The sequence below is a fragment of the Triticum aestivum genome, chromosome 4B (genome assembly GCF_018294505.1).
Source record: "Triticum aestivum cultivar Chinese Spring chromosome 4B, IWGSC CS RefSeq v2.1, whole genome shotgun sequence".
Lineage (NCBI taxonomy): Eukaryota > Viridiplantae > Streptophyta > Magnoliopsida > Poales > Poaceae > Triticum > Triticum aestivum.
In genome coordinates this window covers 518,862,745-518,883,928 of record NC_057804.1, presented here as the reverse complement: position 1 = coordinate 518,883,928, position 21,184 = coordinate 518,862,745, and the positions used below count along the sequence as shown (strand labels likewise).

At 45.8% G+C, this 21,184-nt stretch overlaps 1 protein-coding gene across 2 annotated transcripts; it reads right to left on the bottom strand.

The window, feature by feature from the left end:
- Positions 1 to 7,879: 7,879 nt before the first annotated feature.
- Positions 7,880 to 13,390, bottom strand: LOC123093044 (protein RBL). 2 transcript variants are annotated; one of them, XM_044514919.1, is made up of 5 exons: positions 13,219 to 13,390; positions 11,599 to 11,697; positions 9,251 to 10,341; positions 8,895 to 9,162; positions 7,880 to 8,424 (listed from the first exon to the last, which is right to left on the bottom strand). In XM_044514919.1, exons 1-5 carry the CDS (start codon positions 13,373 to 13,375, stop codon positions 8,135 to 8,137), a joined length of 1,905 nt encoding a protein of 634 aa, XP_044370854.1. In that variant the 5' UTR covers positions 13,376 to 13,390; the 3' UTR covers positions 7,880 to 8,134. The 2 variants fall into 2 exon arrangements, with proteins under 2 accessions (XP_044370854.1, XP_044370855.1); XM_044514920.1 differs by lacking the exon at positions 13,219 to 13,390 and adding an exon at positions 12,422 to 13,042.
- Positions 13,391 to 21,184: the final 7,794 nt, after the last annotated feature.

Here is a 21,184-nt window from a genome sequence, read left to right as displayed (position 1 = left end):
ACAAGCCGGCAAATAGGAGAGCTGACCCGAATCCACGCGCAGGCGGCGCGTGCATGCGGCGGGCAGTACTCCCTCAACAGCCGGCTCGACATCAAGCTCGACAAGCTATGCGCAGGGCAGGAGGGTTCGCGACCAGTGACAGCCCGCTTGTCTCCGAGCGACGCACAACTTCGTCGAACGAGCGCATCAGCCCGACACCTCCCCGACGCGATCTACATCAACGCCACGGGCATACGAGCGCATCGACAGTTTGACACCCGGCGAGTCACATGGACTCAATCCGATCTGCATCGACAAACAGCCACCCCGGATGCCAGCCTCTACTTCGTCAACCCGCATGCATCGGATGCAGCTCCACATGATCTACGCCTGCATCCACAACGGGCCGCCGTCCGCACGGTGATGTGGTCGTGACACGCACGCGACCAAGGTTATCATCGCTGCTGGCAAACTGCATGCGCCAGAACGCGTACGCGGCGTCCTCAGGCAAGCACACCGATTTGAGCATCGTCCCGATCCAATCGGAACTGGGGGCTACTCCGATCTGAGGTGCTCCCATGCACGAGTCCAGGACCCGAGTACGTGGTGTCCAGAAATCAGGCATACACGCTCATGCCTTGCAAAGCTACGATGGGATCTCCACGGCGGTTCAGCTATTCTGCGGCCCCGCACCAGTTCGTCATCGACATCCCGTACCGCATCATGGCTTCGTCAACGCGCATGCTACAGACGACAGCGCACCACCTCCAGCACCAAGCAATCTGCAACGACGCCCGGGACACCATCGTCTACACCGATCGCTACATCCCGAGCTGAGCTACATCATCTTCTGCATGGCTGCGTCGACCATCGCCGCCGATCTGTACTGCACAGCCACACCGACGCCTCTGCATCGACCCGAACGACATCAAGCTGTCCGACTACGCCAGGCACGAGCCAACATACTTCTTCGGCACGGCATCGACACTTCGTTGCTACGGAGGGACGCCTTCAAGCGACGCATCATCGTCGACACGCTGCTACGACGCCATCGCCGACACTTCATCGCCAAGGTCTTTATCAATGTGGTCTTCATCACTATCATCGTCAACACACCGCCGCCACATCGTCCACAAGATGGACACCTAGCGTCCTCTGACAGACCTTTCTGCAAGACGTGACCTCGACGACGGTATTGACCGCGTCACGACACCGGCATTGACCTCGTCATCCACGATGGCACGACTGCATCGACACGGCGTCACTATAGTGACGACCCTACACGGCCACACGGTTCTGGCAAAACCGATGTGTGCTCGATGGGCTTCCTCCGGTCTTGGCAAAACCGGCGGACTCATCGCCGACGGCACCCTCTGACATCCGCAAGGTGCATCGTCGACGTCTGCAGCTCTGTCATAGCACATTGTTTTTGCGCCTCCGGCTTTGTATGGCTTCATCATCCACGACGACTACACCATCGACCACGACTACATCGACCACGGCTACATCACCATGATCGGCTACCTCGACATTGACATTAATGGCTACGTCTACAGCAACTCATCGGCAACAACTCCAGTCAACAGCGTCCGCGTCGTCACTAGCGTCCACGCCACTCCCGCTGTAACTGCGGGAGGGAATAGAGGAGAAGGCAGGAAGGCACCAGAAGGGGATGCAGTCACCGCCCTAGGTGCCGACCCATCAGAGACGCAGTTGATGATGGCGCGGCAGAGAAGACGACGAAAGCACAAGAGTTCAAATTCAGTCGTCATCGTCCGCTTCACTCCCGCTACGACTGAGGGGGAATGTTAGAATATGATATGGGTTTAAAGATAGAGATAAGGAGTAGAGATTAAATAGGTTTAAACTATCTATGACTTGTCTTGTACTCCAAGCCTCTACTCCTCATGTATTCTATGTATACCCTCATACACGGGTGAGAGCAATACAACAACATAATATTCAGCTATCCTATATTTTTCACAGTTATTGTACTGCTACGGTCCAACAAGTAAACTCTTGGCCAACCGCTTTTTTAGGGACTCTTGTCCAACAACTTAACTTGTGTTACTCAAGCCTTGCTGCTGTTAACATCTGTCACTAACCTTTACCTGCTCGACATTCAGAAAAAGATTAGCTACCTCGTACTACTGAAGTGTATATGCAGGTGTCAAACAATGAACTCAAGAGTACTATTTCAGGTTCGCAGTATGCATATATAGTAACCAGGAACAGCAGTAACCGCATCTGAAAAGTTCATCCCGGCCGGATGCTGAACATAAACAACAGTTTCCTCTCCCTGAAAAGAAGTTAACAAGAGCATAAAAAATCCACTGCTAATTGACTGACCGATATGCACTACATCTGCATCATGTCCCCCCACTTCTACAAAACCCTACTCACTCCCTCCACTTCTACAAACTCAAGAAACTGACCAAGCTACCAAGGCAAGATCACCACATCCAAATGGAGAGCACCCGCAAGAGCAAGTCCATGGCCATGGCAAAGATCGTGGAGGAGGAGGAGCAGGAGGAGGAGGACGACGAGGCCGAAGACCCCAGCCTAAGCTGTGGCTGCTTCTTCTGCGCCATCAAGCAGCCGGACGCGCGACTCCGCCGCGCCAGCGTCGCCGCGTTCTTCCGGGAGCTTCCTTACAGCGGGCACGACGACGGTGGGGCGGTCGCCGCCGTGTGGCGCGCGGCCATGGACGCGCCCGAGGACCCGGAGCTCCCGTCGCTCGGCGCCATCCGGTGCATGTCCCTCCTCCTGGCCCGCGCGCTCGCCGACGCGGCGTGGTGCCGCCGCGTCCAGAACGCGTGCGTGCCGTACTACGCCGCCCACGTCGTCGGCTCCTACACCATCCGCTCCTCCGCGCACGCCGAGCTGGCCGTAGCCGCCGGCGCCGTGCGCCCCTTGCTGGCCCTCCTCGGCGGCGCCATGACGTGGGTCGAGCGGCGCGCCGCCGCGCGCGCTCTGGGCCACCTCGCCAGCTACGACGCCACGTTCCCCGCCGTCGCGCGGTGTGCCGACGAGGCGGTGCCTCTCGCCGTGCACGCCGCGTCCACGTGCATCGGCGATGTGTACGCGAACTACGTCGCGCTGGCGCCGAGCAAGCGTCCTAAGTACCAGCGCGACCTCTTGACGCGCGGGCTCGCCGGTGGTGGCATCGACGCAGCCGAGGACCGGAAGGCCGAGGAATGGGCGAGCCAGCTCCAGTGCTGGTCGCTCTACTTCCTGAGCTGCCTAGCCTCTAGAGACCCGTCATCTCATGCCACGATCTGCCAGGACCCCGGTTTCTTGAGCGAGCTGTGCCGGATGTGGGGCGGGTTGGCCAACGGCGACTCGCCCGCAGGCGTCGGGCTGCTTCGCCTTCTCTGCCGAAGTGCCGTCGGCCGCGGCGCCATCGCGGCGTGCCCAGACGCGCTCTCCGGCCTGTGCGACCTCGCGCGGTCGTCCGATGACTGGCAGTACATGGCCATCGACTGCCTGCTCCTCCTTCTCGACGACCGCGAAACTTGGCACGCCGTCGCTAATGCCACAGCGCCGTGCCTCGTGGACCTGGCCGAGCTCCGGCGTCTTGGTCCAAGGCGACGGCTCGGCGATGCCATAACAAACGCGCTGCTTCTTGACGATGACGACGACGGCCATGTACGTGTCCGCGCGCTAGGCGCGGAAGCAAAGGAAGCAGTTGCTAGCTTGCGCGAGGTAAAGATCGAGAGGAAGGAGAGGGAAGAAGCAATGTCTCGGGACGAGCTACTCGAGAGAAAGCTTCTGGCCAAGGAGAAGAAGAGACAAGGCAACGACATGTTCTGGCACGGCGAAGTGGACAAGGCCATCGAGCTCTACACGGAGGCGCTGGAGCTGTGCCCGCTGAGCGGGAGGCGGGATCGTCTGGTGCTGCACAGCAACCGCGCGCAGTGCCGGCTCGCGCGGCGGGAGGCCGACGCGGCGGCGAGCGACGCGACGCGCGCGCTCTCGCTGGCGCGGCCGGCAAACGCGCACGCCAGGAGCCTGTGGCGCCGCGCACAGGCGTACGACATGAAGGGCGGCATGGCCAGGGAGAGCCTCCTGGACTGCCTGGCCTTCGCCGGCGCGTGGATCGACGGCCGGAAGCACGGGAGGCAGCAGCCGGCAGCGCGCGGCGCCAACCAGCAGAAGCTACCGTACTGCGTCGCCCGGATGATCGGTAAGCAGATGGGCGCGACGGGGCTCTTCGCCGGCGTGTCGGCAGGTGGTGGCAAGGTAGGAAGGGATGATCGCATAGGTAGCGATGATCGCATGCCACGATGCAGCGACGGCGACGATGATTGCGACGACGAGGAATATGACGATGGCGACGATTGTGATCATGATGGAAGCGAGGAGGAATTCTACGACACTGAACTGAGGTTTTGTAGATCAGGTTAGTGTGTCACGCTACGTTACGTGTGCAGTACCTATCTTTACTGTTGCGAAATTCATTGGAACATCAATGATCGTAATCTTCTTGTCAACTAAAGCAGGTAGCGGTTTGCCGATCATGGCAGAAGAGACTTGGAGCAGCAGATTGGCCCCAAGGAAGAAGAAGATGTGAAGTGTAAACAGCCTTTGTTATCTCATGATCGTCGATCCATTCTAAGCTACTTAGAGTTTAATTTTCGGTCATTAGCTGGCTAGCTAGAGCTAGAGTGGTTGCTGGATTGGCTGCATAATTTGATGTGAAGAGTCACTTGTAACCTTTGCATTCTAGGTGCGTCATCAGCTTCTACATGACTTAGCAAGAGAATGAGGTCCCGCATTAGCTTGCCACGGCCGCACGGGTAATATATGTTCAACGGTTACTTCCACAAAGTTGAGCACAATCAAATAGCAATGTTCAAAAATAAGCTTTGTCATCCTAAGCATGCGTGGGCGCGTGGCGAGCCTTACAACTCTTCATTTTCTTTTACGAAAGAAAAAGAGATTGCTATTTATTGCCAAAAATGGTTCGACATAATACCATCGACCATGAGAGTTCATATCACCAAAAATCAGAAATCTTCATTTTGGTTTGACAACCATTTGGTATTTGGTCAGAAGGTATTTCTATGGTAGATTATCCATGATATTTATATATATATACCGGGCCTTCATCTCGGCAGTGGTATTTATTTGCATCATACTCGCTCCCATGTGATTTTCGGTGTTGGCATCGCTTCATTGTTGATGTCTTCTAGCGGTAGAACACATCATGGACACATAAAGTCTAGTAAACAATTTATATGCCAAGAACGCAAACATAAGGTTTGATCTACTCTCTCCGTCCCATAGTGTAGTGTCAAAAAAGGTCTTATATTATGGGACGGAGGGAGTAGTAACTAAAATAACATGGCTAAATATATCTAACATGTCACAATAAATCAACAGGTCACTTACCCATTGTGTGCTACAATGCAAACTAGAGAAGAGGAGGAGAGGGACAAAAAGCGGTGCAGTATGAGGGTACGGTTTCATGGGAACTACTTGTGGTTGAAAATTGTTTCTAAATAACAACTAATTACATATTCGCCTCCTTTTCGACATTATTGTTGGGAGAAACTCCATGAAATTCATGTCCCATATTCTCTTTCAATTGGGGCCTTGAGCTCAGAAACAATGGGAGGACAAGTGAGGTTCTTCTGGGTGTGTGCTTGTGTGTCATCTTAGTGTGTGCAAGCATGTGCACCTCCAATTAGGGCAGTGCCTTGGAATGGTGTATGTGTGTGGGCTTTGAGCTATTAATTTACATACATTTTTCCAACTTTTAAAGAATATAGTGCAATTTCATGCTTAGAAATGCCTCATTGTAATAAAAAAAAACTAAACTTGTATATTTGTGATTATCATAACTAACAGTTATGCAATTTTTATCTTTTTACACCTTAATATGTATTACAATGCGGAAGTAATGTTTTGTTGTTGAATTAACATCGGTCCATGTATGGTTGATATTCACATGTAATAATAACAGTAAATGCTCTCCAGTGGCACAATTTGTTTACGAGTTAATCTTGATCACATACGAGGTATTCAAAACTCAAATACTAGTCATCTATTTCAAAGAAAAACTATTTACCATAGCTTTCTAGAACAATTATTTAGTCCCCTGAAAACTCTTATAAAACCCACTCATTCCAATTGAGCAATTGTAATTTCGTAACATTTTTACAGCTCGCCTTTTGTACCAATGAAAATGTTGATTGGATTAACATCTTTGTACATGCTATCGTTATGAAACTATAACCCTCGCCCAGTCAAGCTATAATCCTCGTCACTAGCTGTCTAACTCGTCGTATGCGGTAGGTCTGTCCATACATGCAATGCAATTATGCATCGCGTCGTTAGTTAGTTAAGCACATGAGCAAGTGTGCTGTAAAGGTCCATGCTTGCATCATTTTCTTGAAAAAAACTTAGATCTATTATACATGAGTAAAGGTTTATCAGAAGTGCAAAGCATCCGAAATGTAATAAAAATTACATCGAGGTCTTTGGACCACTGAACGACCAATGCCGCCGGTGGAACGAACCGCCGAGGCGCTGTTGTTGTCGCTCCCATGGTAGAACCGGTCTGTCCTTGTCGATGATAGTCGGGAAGTCTTCATGCCCATGCCCCGAAGGACCAGCGCGCTGGAGCCGCAATCGCAGTTGTTAAACCTTTGAATCGGTACGAAGAGAAACATAACCTCGCCGCCCTGAGGAACTAGCTTGAATCTACACAAGAGCTCCGTTTAATCTGTTCCGATAAATTTGAGGATTAGAGCCCAGAAGATTGACTCAAAGAAGAAACATCATCATCCATCCGAGTGCCGCCCCTGCTTGCACTAAAAACCCTAACCTATGTACTAGATGGAGTCGAAAACACCAGGGATCCCCTTCTCGCCACCTGTCGCCGAAGCGGCCGACGAAAGGGAGGCGAATCCACAGGCTCGTCAACGGAGACCGAGAGGAGGAAGACGTTGCCCTAGTCGCTTTGCGAGAGAGGAAAGAAGGACCGGGTCTACTTGCACATAATCTTGATCATCGGTCATCATCTAGGAAGTATATACTAATTTTACAGTACATAAGCCGGCGCCAGAGGCATGATTAGAAAGCAAGCAGGAGCCAAGTGGCGAGCATGGTCCTGAAACAATCCACCGAAGAAATGAATATATGCAGCGATCGTACACGCAATTGGCACGTATCCCAGTTAGGTTAGATACAGTGATCCCTTTGGGTATGTTATAGTCAGATGGTACTAATAATAATTTGCTAAAAGTGGTCATGCCTGCATTATTAAATTGGCATCCGGTGCACTTTAGGCGCGCACATGATGACCAAATTCTGTCTACGGCCCGCTTTCAGGTTGTAGAAGGGCTCAAAGGGCAACCACAACCTGGGAGTCAATCAGAGTTTCAAATATCAAACTAAAAAGGACTACTACTACTTTGATCAGTGTACTACAGTAATATTAGTACAGATTTGGATGTGCCAATTATTCATCAGCTGGGCACCCTCCTCCCTTTCTCTTTTATGTTTATTATCACGCTTTACTAATTTGTTTTGTAGTACAGTCCTACTGGCACATTTGCCACTTTCCATCAGTGCCCTGGCTTGCATTGCACGCAGATCTTCATCTTTAGCAACAAAGATAATACGACTTGATGATATGACCGCAACTGGACAAAGATTCTATATACGGACCGCCGCATGATTAGTACTACTACTAATACCGTTTATCAGCACCCAGTAATACAATCGACGGCACAATGATGGATGCAATTGGCAACGGCACTCCCACACAATCTCACACCTGTAAAGTCACATGATACGGCAATGATAGGCTCATAGCATAACCCATGGGCGCAACCTAACGAGATCAACCGAGACTTAACTACAATGATCTACAGGCATAAAGGAATTAAGCTTAACCATGGTCCATACTGATCAGGTTTCTTCACCTCAAGATCAATGAGAAAACAGCAGACTTCAGACTACACACAACACATATGCAAACGATGTTTATCATGTCTCAGCATAACCACGACACATACTTTCTTTCTACGGGAACACTAATTAACATAGGTGATAGCCCTATCTCTACGCCCTCACCGTTGTTTTCGGTCTGGGCAGCATGAAATTAGAACACGAGCCATCAGCGTCAAACGTACGAGCTGCTTGCTTACATCTCGTCCTCCTCTGTCGCTTCGTCGTCGATGTCGGCAGCCGAGCTGTTCCCATTGACAGGTTCCACCACCTGCTGCTTGATCTTGGCCGAGCTGTTGCCGTTGACAGGCTCCACCACCGGCTTGCTCTTGGGCTTCGACAGCTTGCCGTTGGACGACATCTTTATGGGTGGTTTCTTCACCTTTTCAGCCTGCTGCATCTCCAGCCCCTTGGCTGATAGCCTCCTCTTCCGCTTTGCGTTTGCCGCTTCCGCTGATGGCTCTTCGGCCATGGAATTGTCAACAACTGACAGGGAAACAAAACCAAGAATGCACTTCATTTTGGGAAGGATGATAACAGTTATTAACCACAAATACATTAAGCAAACATCGAAAAGTTCAGGTTTTCCAGATTCTATTCCTGGCTACGATTATATCCTCATTCATCAATACGGGTTCAACATTATCTAGTCTGTATATATGATAATATAAATCTTATATTTCCCAGCGCGTGTGTATAACTCCATGTTTATATCACACCTATATACAACAAAATCGAGTGCACTGCTGCAACTTGGTTTTAAAATAAAATGAAGACCAACTTATGTTAACATCTCATCCAGATGGGTGCGCTATTATTTGAGATATTCTGCAGGTTTTTGTGTTTGATGGGAAATAAACCAACACTGCTGGCAGATTTCAACTGAGAAACATATCATAACTGGCACAAAATGAGACACTGCTGAAGTGAGAAATTACAATAGTCTACAGCTTTACCTTCCAATGGACTAGATGCGGGAGGAATGGCTAGACCATTCTGCACAGCATCCATTGAGGATGGGGGGGAACCAGAATGATTGCTGTCCTCCAATTTTGATGAGCTTACTAGGCACTTGTCTGGCTGCTCATCAGGAGCATCCGGGGAAGGAATAGCAGGCAAGTAGATGATCTCGTCTGCTGAGTCATCAAAATCACTGAATGATGAGTTCTTCTCACATGTTTCAACATCAATCTCTGCATCTTGATCTATCATCAGTTCTTCAACCTGCAGCATAGAAGATTTGGATTAAGCCGGATGTGTGTATGCTTTCATTTTACAAACTGAGAAAAACAAGAAAAGAATCGTCACTCACCCTTTCTGCATATGCATTTATGTCGAACTCGTCCTCTCGTTCAACATATTCCTCGTTTTCTTCTAGTTCTATAAAATCAGGAGCAAACGCACTCCAATTCTCTACATGTTCCTTTGCCCAAATGTATGTTAAGCCTGCCACAGACACCGAAGCAATTGTAGGATCAAATGGATGCCAAGCGAGATCAATGAGAGCTTCCTTTGGACCTTCAAGGATCTTTATAAGACGCCCTGCTCGGTCCCATATGTGCAATCTGTGCTCTCCTTTGCTTGCAGAAGCACCAACAATCCACTCAGCATCACCACTGAAGCATGGTGCCTTCCACTGTACCTTTGCAATGGCATCTGAGACTTCGCAAGAAAGAACTAAGCAGCGTGCACCATTTGCTTTTAGCTTCTCATACTTGCTTCCATAGTCATTATTGTTGTTGGTGATTATTTTTTCAATCTCCTTCCCAGAACCATTAATGGGCAGAATATTCTCATAGACTCTAATGACACGATCATTAGAGTTCGTTAGCAGATATTGGCCATCTCTGCTGAAAACAATGTCCTTAACAACTGTTCCACCTGGGATGGGAATTAACCCAAGTACTTGGATGCCTTTTGAATCTACAATTAATATCTCTCCCTTGGAATTGCCCACATATATCAGCTCTCCATTCTTATCAAACGTTGCAGCAGTTGGTGTAAAAGGAGGAGAACCATCCGAAAATTTACGTGAATTAGGTAAAGGGACATTACCACTGTCAGATGCAGAAACTGGAAGGACTATGGTACTTCCAGTATTCAAATCAACAAGAATAGGTGCAGAAGAGAGAGGACATGCTAAGCATACAGATGGGATGGATGAACCAGGATGAAGACGGGCATGCAATGGAGTCTGCTGAAGAGTTATGCGGGCAATCTTTTCCCCAGTTACCACATTCCAAAGCGTCAGCGACTTATCAGTAGCAGAGGCAAGCAAACGGTGACCATATTTAGACCAGCTGACACTGGTTATAGGTGCAGTACAATCTTTATCACGAAATTCTCTTGCAAGTCCCCTTGTTTCAAAGTCCCAGATAACACAGCTACCATTTGCACATCCAGCTGAAAAGTTTCAACAGAAGTCTTGAGCATTGGAAACAATTTAATGGTAAGATTCAGGGTACATACAGAAATAGGAATGCACCAAATGCAATTTCACAGGTAAAAAAAAACATCTGCAACAATTAAAAAAATTCTATTGCAGATATAATATTTCTCACCTGAACGATTCACAAATTTTCAGGCATCCTTTTCTATGAGAAGACAAAAGAATGTGCCAACTTCATACTCCCTCCATCCAGATTTTTAGGGCCAACTTTCAAATCTCTCATATCAAGGCTGTAGCGGAAAGTTGAAATAATATTTGGAATTCAGTTTCGGCCAACAAGTGCACATAATTTTCCTCTATTAGTTGTGTCCATTAATTGTGTTTCACCGCTCAGCTCCCCGCTAAATTGTGGAGCTTTGCAACACCTATGGAATTAGCTTACAGGAATGACGTGGTGCCATTCGATTGTATATAACTGGCCCCAGAGAGAAATTCAAGGGGGGGTACATCTCTAGATGGGATTCCGTAACAACTGCCCACAGGTGTACCTTTTTTGTTAATACTGTTGCCCAATTATCGTGGCCCATATCGGGCATGCAGAGAAACGATATCAATCTCTCCTCTTCAGATTTGTAATGCCCCCACGCAATCAATAAATGCAGCGCTTTTTTAGGAAACAGAGACGATGCATGCGAAATCGAAGGGAATCGGCCCTACAATTTTGGAAACTGGCCCTAAATAAGCGGATGGATGGAATATGAAGTTGACAGGGAGTAACCGAGTAAGTAAGCCAATCCACACAGTATTCTATTATTCGTATCATCGTGCTGTATCATGGTAATGGCAAGTTAAATATTGAATCTTGCAGAAAGGAACCAAGTATGATCAATCTCCTATTGTCAGATCTCTACTCATCCTCATTTATAAGCAGATGTGGACTACACAGAGCACCAAAGACAGAGACAGATTACTTCTTTGTAAGCACATTCCCAGTGGACAAGAAAATTATATAAGAATGGTAACACCACACTGTTCACCAGGCATGGCAAGATAGCCTAATAAAAAGGAGGTGATCACACGAAACAAGAGGAACAGAAATTGCTTTATCAGTAGTTTGATCTTTCATTACCATTAAAGAAATTTTCACAAGATTAATAAGCATTAAACATGCACTACGTAGAATAAGCAGTGCATTTTATATTAACTAAGATGATATCTGCACAAAATAGTGAACTAAACATGCTTCTACAGGAATTGACATAGATATTTACCTGCAAGGAGAGTTCCCCTGCGGTTAAACGCAATGCATTTCATATTCCCATGCTGCAAGAACTCCTCAATAGTCTCAGGAAAATCCCCTTGCAACGGATCTACACATATACAGAACAGATAATAGATATTTACTTCCAACATCTTAAAGTTGTCCATTCTCAAACAAAATGAAGTGCTAAAAACCAAAGTTAAAAAATGCCCTAGCCCATAATTGTGCATTCGTCACCGCCTTGCGCTTTTCTGACCAAAGTGCACGCTTAAGCGCAATTAAGTGCTAGGCGTTTTGCTTTCACCTAGAGCCTAGGCGCGCCTTTTTTAACTACGCTAAAAACGATCAATAAAAACAGTAAATGAACACGACCGTAGCAATAAGGTAGGTTGCTAAACTGGCCATTCCAAACTGTAAGCCAAACACTTGTAGAGTTTTTCCAAATTGCCATATGCACAAATTTACATTTCCAACTCTTAGCAAAGCGATGGACCAAAAATTAAACTTCATCTGGATGCCGCGATAACAACGGAAGTCTGAAAGACTGAATCCAAAATCACTCGCTAGACCAGATGAATAATCACTACAGTATCTATCAAGCCTGCTGCATTCTAGGGCAAAAGAAATAGGCTATTTGTACATGGACACCCAAACACCGAAATTACATCTGAAATCGCCTAAAAGAGTGGCGAAACTAGGGCAAAACAGGGCAGCCCTAATTCGCCCAACCCCACCCAACGAAAAATAAACGAAATCACCTCAAATCAGCCCTAATCTGCAAGATACCAACGAATTTCACCCAATTCCATGGAATCAGGGCGATGAAAACTCACCGACTATGGGCACATTCATCGCGCCGCCGCTCGTCCTCGATGCGACACTATCCGCAAGGGACGAAAGCCGAGGAACCCGCAGAGCAGAGATCGAACGAAGGAACCCCGAGGCAAGCCCTCCCGGCGGGGAGGAAGGACCTAAAGCCCTAGAAAATTTTGGGGACGGGAGAGTGGGGGGGAGGGGCGAAGGGCCGGGAGACAAAAGAATTTCACGAGGTGGGAATCCGCCCAGGAGTGGGCCGGGGGACGAGCAGGGCCTCGACCCGCCGCCGCGCGTTAGGGTTCAAGTCGGTGAATTTCTTTAGCAACCTGGTGTTAATACCCTCCTACTACAGTCCCAATCAATGCTCCCCACATCCGGCGGCGCGCTGCACCGCCGATATGAGCACAGCGGCGAAGGCAACGGTGGCTACGGCAAAGCAGGGGTGAGGCCGGGCGTGGAATGCCGAGGAGAGGGGGCGGTGCGACGGGAGAGGGGAGGAAGGGCGCGGCCAGGAAGGCAAGGAAAGCGGTCCGACGGCGGCGGGCGGCGGAAAGGGTGCGACGGGAGAAGATGGGGATGGCCGGAAGGGCAAGGCGGGCCGAAAAAAAAAGAATCTGGACCATAGGGTTTTGGTCCAGATCTTGGGCTCCGACGGCGTGTCTCCGGCCGGTCATTGATTTTTATTTTTCATGGAGTGTGTTTTGCAAATTAAAGATCCACGAGAGAAGAGGAAACAAGATTGAAAAAACACATCAAGCCCTCGCCGGACGAATCGGCCGGCGAAGGCGGAATGGCATGAAAGCAAACCCCTTACCGAAAGCGGTCGGCGGAGCCCTTCTACGGGACGAAGCCCTCTCGCCGAAGAGGAAGCCTCCCGGCTTACCCACGACATTAAAAAAGTGTGTCTCGCCGTCATGGTGATCTTTTTCCTCTCTCGAGCGGCGCTGCGAGGGCGACGGGCGTGTGCGCATAAGGGCAAACAAGTGGCAGGGGCCCTTACACAAGCCCACTTGTAATAAGTATTTTCCAACGGAGCGTTGTGGGTGTCATATTTATAGCAAACTTAATAAATGACTACTACCATGGGGAAGCGTGGCGCACGCCGCACCCGTGTGATTGCTCGTCACACGCTTTTTTTTGTAGCTTTTTGAGTGCAGTCCGCAACATATGCTATCGTTTTATGTGCATTAGCTTTTAGGCAAATGATCCCTTAAGGCTGGCTGGTGGAATGCTCGGTCGGTCGCACGCTCTTTGTTTAATCGAAGCAGATCGTGTGGCCCATGCACGGCCTTATCCTCTCACCCCCACCCTCTTCTTGTCTCCTCACGCCAATACTCCTTTTTTTTCCTCATACCCCTCATGTGCATCCCCAGCCACTCCTCCACGTTTCTCTCCCCTATGGCCTACCTCCATATCAGCAGCTCTTTCGAAGAGGTGTGTGGTGAGCTGGTGACCACCGGGGGCACACACGAAGTTGCGAGGGTACGCGGAGCACAACTGTCGGCGGGCGAGAGGTGCGATGCTCCCACCTACGGCGACAACCTAGTGTTGCAGGCTGCTATAACGGTGAGGGATGGTTTGCTAAGGTTTACGGTCGTAGCGACACTTTTTTCTGCAGCCGACCAACCAAAAGCTGGAACCAAAAGCTGGAATCGGCAACCCTCGGCGAGGGTTCTGCGTCGTGAAGATGGACAACAACTACGGCGACTTTGTGCTGGAACCAACAACATCCTGTGTTGCAATCGACCAACCATTTCGTTGCAACCAGCATCGGTATATGATGTAATCAGCCATGCGATGTGTTGGAACTGGAGGCGCCCTCGTCACCGACACGTTTTTCGTTGGAACCAATGTTCTATTTTGTCTGAACTAGCATTTTTATTTTCCAAAACTGAATCACTGGGAGTCTCCCTGCTAAGTTTTTTGCTGGAACTAGCTGATACGTTCCAACGTATTTATAATTTTTATTATTATTCCATGCTGCTATATTATCAATCTTGGATATTTTATATTCATTTTATAGAAAATTCATATCATTTTTTGGGACTAACCTATTGACATAGTGCCCAGTGTCAGTTGCTGTTTTTTGCTTGTTTTTTACTTCGTAAAATATCAATATCAAACGAAGTCCAAATGCCACGAAACTTTTTGAAGATTTTATTCTGGACGGAAGACACCTTGGGAGTCAAGGAAGTGCACAAGGGGATGCCTGTGGGGTCCACTAGGCACCAGGGCGCGCCAGAGGCCCCTGGCGCCCCCTGGTGGGTAGTGAGGCCCACGGGAGGCCTCTCCACCGACTATCAGCTCTATAAATACTCTAAAACCTCAAAAACCCTAGGGAGTCGAGAAACTAGAGTTTCCACCGTCGCAAGTTCTAGAACCACGAGATCCAATCTATAGGCCTTTTCCGGCACCTTGCCGGAGGGGTTCTTCATCATCACCCTTGCCCCTCTGATGATGCGTGAGTAGTTTACCACAGACCTACCGGTCCGTAGGCAGTAGCTATATGGCTTCTTCTATCTTTTTGATCTTCAATACAATGTTCTCCTCGATGTTCTTGGAGATTTGTTTGATGTAACTCTTTTTTGCGGTGTGTTTGTTGGGATCCGATGAATTGCGAGTTTATGATCAGATCTATCTATGAGTATTATTTGAGTCTTTATTGAACTCTCTTATGCACAATTGTTATAGCCTCGTATTTCTTCTCCGAAACTTTGGTTTGGTTTGACCAACTAGATTGATTTTTCTTGCCATGGGAAGAGGTGCTTTGTGATGGGTTCGATCTTGCATGTATCATTGCCATTAAGGATAAAAATATGGGGTATATTCCTACATGAATAGATCTTGTCTACATCATGTCATCATTCTTATTGCATTACTCCGTTTTTCCATGAACTTAATACACTATATGCATGCTGGATAGCGGTCGATGTGTGGAGTAATAGTAGTAGATGCAGGCAGGAGTCGGTCTACTAATCTTGGACATAATGCCTATATACATGATCATTGCATTGAATATCGTCATAATTATTTGCTCTTTTATCAATTGCCCAACAGCAATTTGTTTACCCACCATATGATATTTTCTCGAGAGAAGCCTCTAGTGAAATCTACGGCCCTGGGGTCTATTTCCTATCATATTATTTTTATATCTATTAATCCAAAAGTCCAAAAATACCTTGCTGCACTTTTTCTTTATTTATTTTATTTTTTGTTTTTTCTAGATATATTTATCCAATCTCATACAATTTAATCTATCTCAATACTAAGGAGCGATTGACAACCCCTCTTACGCGTTGGGTTGCAAGTTTTTGTTATTTGTGTGAAGGCACTGTTGGGTTTCGTAGTAATTTCAAAAATTTTCCTACGCGCACACAGGATCATGTGATGCATAGCAACGAGGGGAGAGTGTTGTCTACGTACCCAACGCAGACCGACTGCGGAAGCGATGACACGACGTAGAGGAAGTAGTCGTACGTCTTCACGATCCAACCGATCAAGCACCGAAACTACGGCACCTCCGAGTTCGAGCACACGTTCAGCCCGATGACGATCCCCGGACTCCGATCCAGCAAAGTGTCGGGGAAGAGTTTCGTCAGCACGACGGCGTGGTGACGATCTTGATGAACTACAGCAGCAGGGCTTCGCCTAAACTCCGCTACAGTATTATCGAGGTATATGGTGGCAGGGGGCACCGCACACGGCTAAGGAATCAATCACGTGGATCAACTTGTGTCAACTTGTGTGTTTAGAGGTGCTCCTGCCTCCGTATATAAAGGAGCCAATTTAGAGGTGCCCCTGCCTCCGTATATAAAGGAGCCAAGGGGGGAGGAGGCGCCGGCCAGGAGGAGGTGGCGCAGGAGGAGTCCTACTCCTACCGGGAGTAGGACTCCCCTCCAATCCTATTCCAACTAGGATTCCCAAGGGGGAAAGAGGGAGAGGGGTGGCCGGCCACCTCTCCTAGTCCTAATAGGACTAGGGGAAGGGGGGAGGCGCGCAGCCCCCTTGGGCTGCCCCTTTCTCCTTTCCACTAAGGCCCATGATGGCCCATATGGCTCCCGGGGGGTTCCGGTAACCTCCCGGTAACCCGGTAAAATCCTAATTTCACCCGGAACACTTCCGATGTCCAAACATAGACTTCCAATATATCAATCTTTATGTCTCGACCATTTCGAGACTCCTCGTCATGTCCGTGATCACATCCGGGACTCCGAACAACCTTCGGTACACCAAAATGCACAAACTCATAATATAACTGTCATCGTAACCTTAAGCGTGCGGACCCTACGGGTTCGAGAACAATGTAGACATGACCGAGACACATCTCTGGTCAATAACCAATAGCGGGACCTGGATGCCCATATTGGCTCCTACATATTCTACGAAGATCTTTATCGGTCAGACCGCATAACAACATACGTTGTTCCCTTTGTCATCGGTATGTTACTTGCCCGAGATTCGATCGTCGGTATCCAATACCTAGTTCAATCTCGTTACTGGCAAGTCTCTTTACTCGTTCCGTAATACATCATCTCACAACTAACATATTAGTTGTAATGCTTGCAAGGCTTATGTGATGTGTATTACCGAGAGGGCCCAGAGATACCTCTCCGACAATCGGAGTGACAAATCCTAATCTTGAAATACGCCAACCCAACATCGACCATTGGAGACACCTGTAGTACTCCTTTATAATCACCCAGTTACGTTGTGACGTTTGGTAGTACCCAAAGTGTTCCTCCGGTAAACGGGAGTTGCATAATCTCATAGTCATAGGAACATGTATAAGTCATGAAGAAAGCAATAGCAACATACTAAACGATCGGGTGCTAAGCTATTGGAATGGGTCATGTCAATCAGATCATTCTACTAATGATGTGACCTCGTTAATCAAATAACAACTCATTGTTTATGGTTAGGAAACATAACCATCTTTGATTAACGAGCTAGTCAGGTAGAGGCATACTAGTGACACTCTGTTTGTCTATGTATTCACACATGTATTATGTTTCCGGTAAATACAATTCTAGCATGAATAATAAACATTTATCATGATTATAAGGAAATAAATAATAACTTTATTATTGCCTCTAGGGCATATTTCCTTCAGGCACTGCTTACATTGTTTGGGTGGATCCTCCTACTGGATTGATACCTTGGTTTCATAACTGGGGGAAATACTTACCGTTGTTGTGCTGCATCATCCTCTCCTTTCGGGGAAATACCAACGCAGATACAAGCAATTAGGAAGAATTTCTAGCGCCGTTGCCGAGGAGGATCAAGTCCAGATCTAGCAGGCCCCGAATCACAAATCTCATGTCCTTGCAATTTACTTTATTTGTCATTTGCCTCTCGTTTTCATCTCCCCCACTTCTAAAAAGCTTTTGCAACTATCTTTGCTTGTGTGCAATGTGTCTTCTATTTGTTTGCATCTTTGCTTGCTAAAAATCTATTGATATGGATCCTCATCCACTTGCTAATATTTTCAAAATGTCCAATTATGATGAACCAAATGCTAGTGAGTTGAGTGCACTTGATTATCTCAATGAAGTTTTGCTTAAAATTCATGAATCTGAAGATTGTGATGAAATAATGTTGGAAGAAGAAATTGCTAAAGTGATTCATGATATCTCTTTCAATGAAAAGCATGATTGCAATGATGTTATTATAAATTCTACTAACGCCGATCGTGTTAATGATATGCAAAACCCCAAGCTTGGGGATGATGATTTTGTTATGTCTACTACTTATTAGAATGATCATGATTGGGGTGATAATGTTTCTTATGATCTTAATAATTATTTAAGCCTCATGATGAATATGTTAGTGATAATAATGTTTGCAATAATATTGAAAGTGGATTTGGAAGAGCGTCAACTTTAGGTAAAAACAATCCCATGTATTCGGAGAGTGTTCAATCTTATGAAAATTTTGATAAAAGTGAGCTTGGAGAGGGCATGACTTTATTTGATGATAATCCCACTATGTTGGAAGAGTGCCAACTTTGCATGCATGTGGATCATGTAGAGAATATGTTATGTGATAGCTATATTATTGAATTTGTATATGAACCCACATGTAATTATTATGAGAGAGGGAAATATGGTTGTAGAAGTTTTCATGTTACTAAATTACCTCTCTTCATGTTGAGATTGTTAATATTTTATTCTTCTTCCTTGCATATGCTAGTTTTTGCTTGTTTTGATAATTTGTTTGCTTATAAAATGTCTATGCATAGGAAGTATGTTAGACTTAAATGTGATTTTCACGTGCTATATGATGCTCTCTTTGTGCTTAACTTCTTATCTTTTTTGTGAGCATCATTGAAATCTCAAAGCCTATCTTAAATGGTTATAAAGAAAGAACTTGTTGGGAGGCAACCCAATGAATAAAATATTTTTTTCACTTTTCTTTCTGTTCTTGAGTTTTTGCATGGTTATGCTACTCTATGATTGTGTTTTTATGTTTTAATTAGTGTATGTGTCAAGTAAAGCCTTTAGGATCATGTTGGGTGATAGTTGATTTGATCTTGTTGGAAAACAGAAACTTTTGCGTCAAGTAGCAGAATTGTTAAAATTCACAGAAGCGACGAAAACTTCTGAATTCTTTACACAAGATTGATATACCAATTGCCTACGTTGTCCTAATTTTTCAGATTTTTGGAGTTACCGAAGTATAAGTAAAATTCGCATCTTTTACAGACTATTCTATTTTTGACAGATTTTATTTTTGGTGCATTGTGTGCTTATTTTTATGAATCTATGGATTGTATCGAGGGGTATAAGCCATGGTAAAGTTAGAATACATTAGGCATAATGCAATAACAAAATATAATTGGGTTTGCAACAATACTTAAAGTAAAGATTGGTTTTTATACTAACGGATCTCACGAAGGCTTTTGTTAAGTTTTTGTGTGATTGATGTTTTCAAGTTTTGGGTGAGACCACGATGGATGAAGGAATAAAGAGTGTCAAGAGCCTAAGCTTGGGGATGCCCCATGGCACCCCAAGGTAATATTTAAGGAGTACCAAGCAACTAAGCTTGGGGATGCCCAGGAAGGCATCCCCTCTTTCTTCTAACGACCATCGATAATTTATTGGAGCTATATTTTTATTCGTCACATATCATGAGTTTTGCTTGGAGCGTCTTGTATTATATGAGTATTTGCTTGTTTTGCATTTTAGTTTGTCACAATCATCCTTGCTGGACACACCTATTTGAGAGAGCCATAATGATGCTATGATTTGTTAGAATTGCTCTATGTGCTTCACTTAAATTTTAAGAGCTATGGAATTGCTCTAGTACTTCACTTATATCTTTTTGAGCACGGTGGTGCTTTAATTTTGAAGAAATGTGCTCTCATGCTTCACTTAGATTATTTTGAGAGTTAGTAAAATTTTAAAGAAATATCCTCTCATTGCTTCACTTATATTATTTTGAGAGATGAAAATTATTTTGAAGAAATTTGTGCTCTTGTTCTTCACTTAGATTTGTTTTAGAGCTTTGTTAGTAGCAATGGTAATATATGAAATTAGTCCCAAAGTGATATATATTCAAGAGGGATATAATAAAACTTTCATGAAGATCATTGGATATGAAAAACTTGATTCTTTGCAATAGTTTTGAGATATGATGATAGTAATACATGAGTCATGTTGGTGAGTAATTATGCTTTAGTAAGAATATTGGTGATAAGGTTTGTGATTCCCTATGCAAGCACGCAAGTCAATAGTTATGCAATGAAGTTACATCCTACTTGTGGTGCATTATTCGGTGTTAGTCATGTTTAATGCTCTTTTATGATCGTTTTTGTTTCTTGGTTAGTCGCTTCTCAATCTATTTGCTAGCCTCCATTTGTACTAAGTGGGAATAGTACTTGTGCACCCAAATCCTTAAACCCAAGTCGTGCCAAATGCGTCCACCATGCCTACTTATATGTGGTATTTCTATGATGTTCTAAGTAACTTTGTATGTGCCAACTCTAATTTTCAAATAAATTTCCTTTTTGTGTGCATGTACCACTCATGAAGCGGCAGGGGGTGGCCAATATTTTCCATGCTAGATATTGTATTCACAAGATGAGTGTTTATTCACTTGTCATTGCACGAGAGTGTGGCAAGGTAATAGGGATGCCCAGTCCTGAAATGAATTTTTTTTATTTATGCTACTCAATAATATATTTTTTGGAAAGTGTTGGTAGGGAAGGCACCCGTGGATACGGCTAGCTATGGATTGTGAAAGAATGGTGGAAAAGGAATAAACTTTATTTTCTGTTTGGGAACCGCCTATGATTTATCTAGCATGGAAAGTATTGGGAATTCTCGGTCATTTCGTTGAAGGGAAAAGCATGCCACCCGAAATAATTTGATCTCTCAATTTATGCTTTGAGTTCTCGCACCTCTACAAATCTGTTCTTCCCTCTGCGAAGGGCCTATCTATTTATTTTATAAAAAAATTATTTTTATTGAGTCTCCATCTTCTCTTATAAAGCACCAACTAGGGAACATTATTATCATACTTGTGCATTGGGCATAGTTAATATTTGAGTGTGTTTCATGAATGGATCAATGGCTGAGCATAATGAGCTTGGGATAGCTTTCTTTAGAGTTGATATTTTTGAAAGACATGTTTGCTTGTTGATATGCTTGAATATTGATGTCCTCGTGTCAAATATAGACTATTGCTTTGAATCATCTAAAAGTCCAAATGTCCATGATACAAAAGAAAAGATTATGAGATGAACATATTAGGCAGCATTCCACGTCAAAAATTCTATTTTT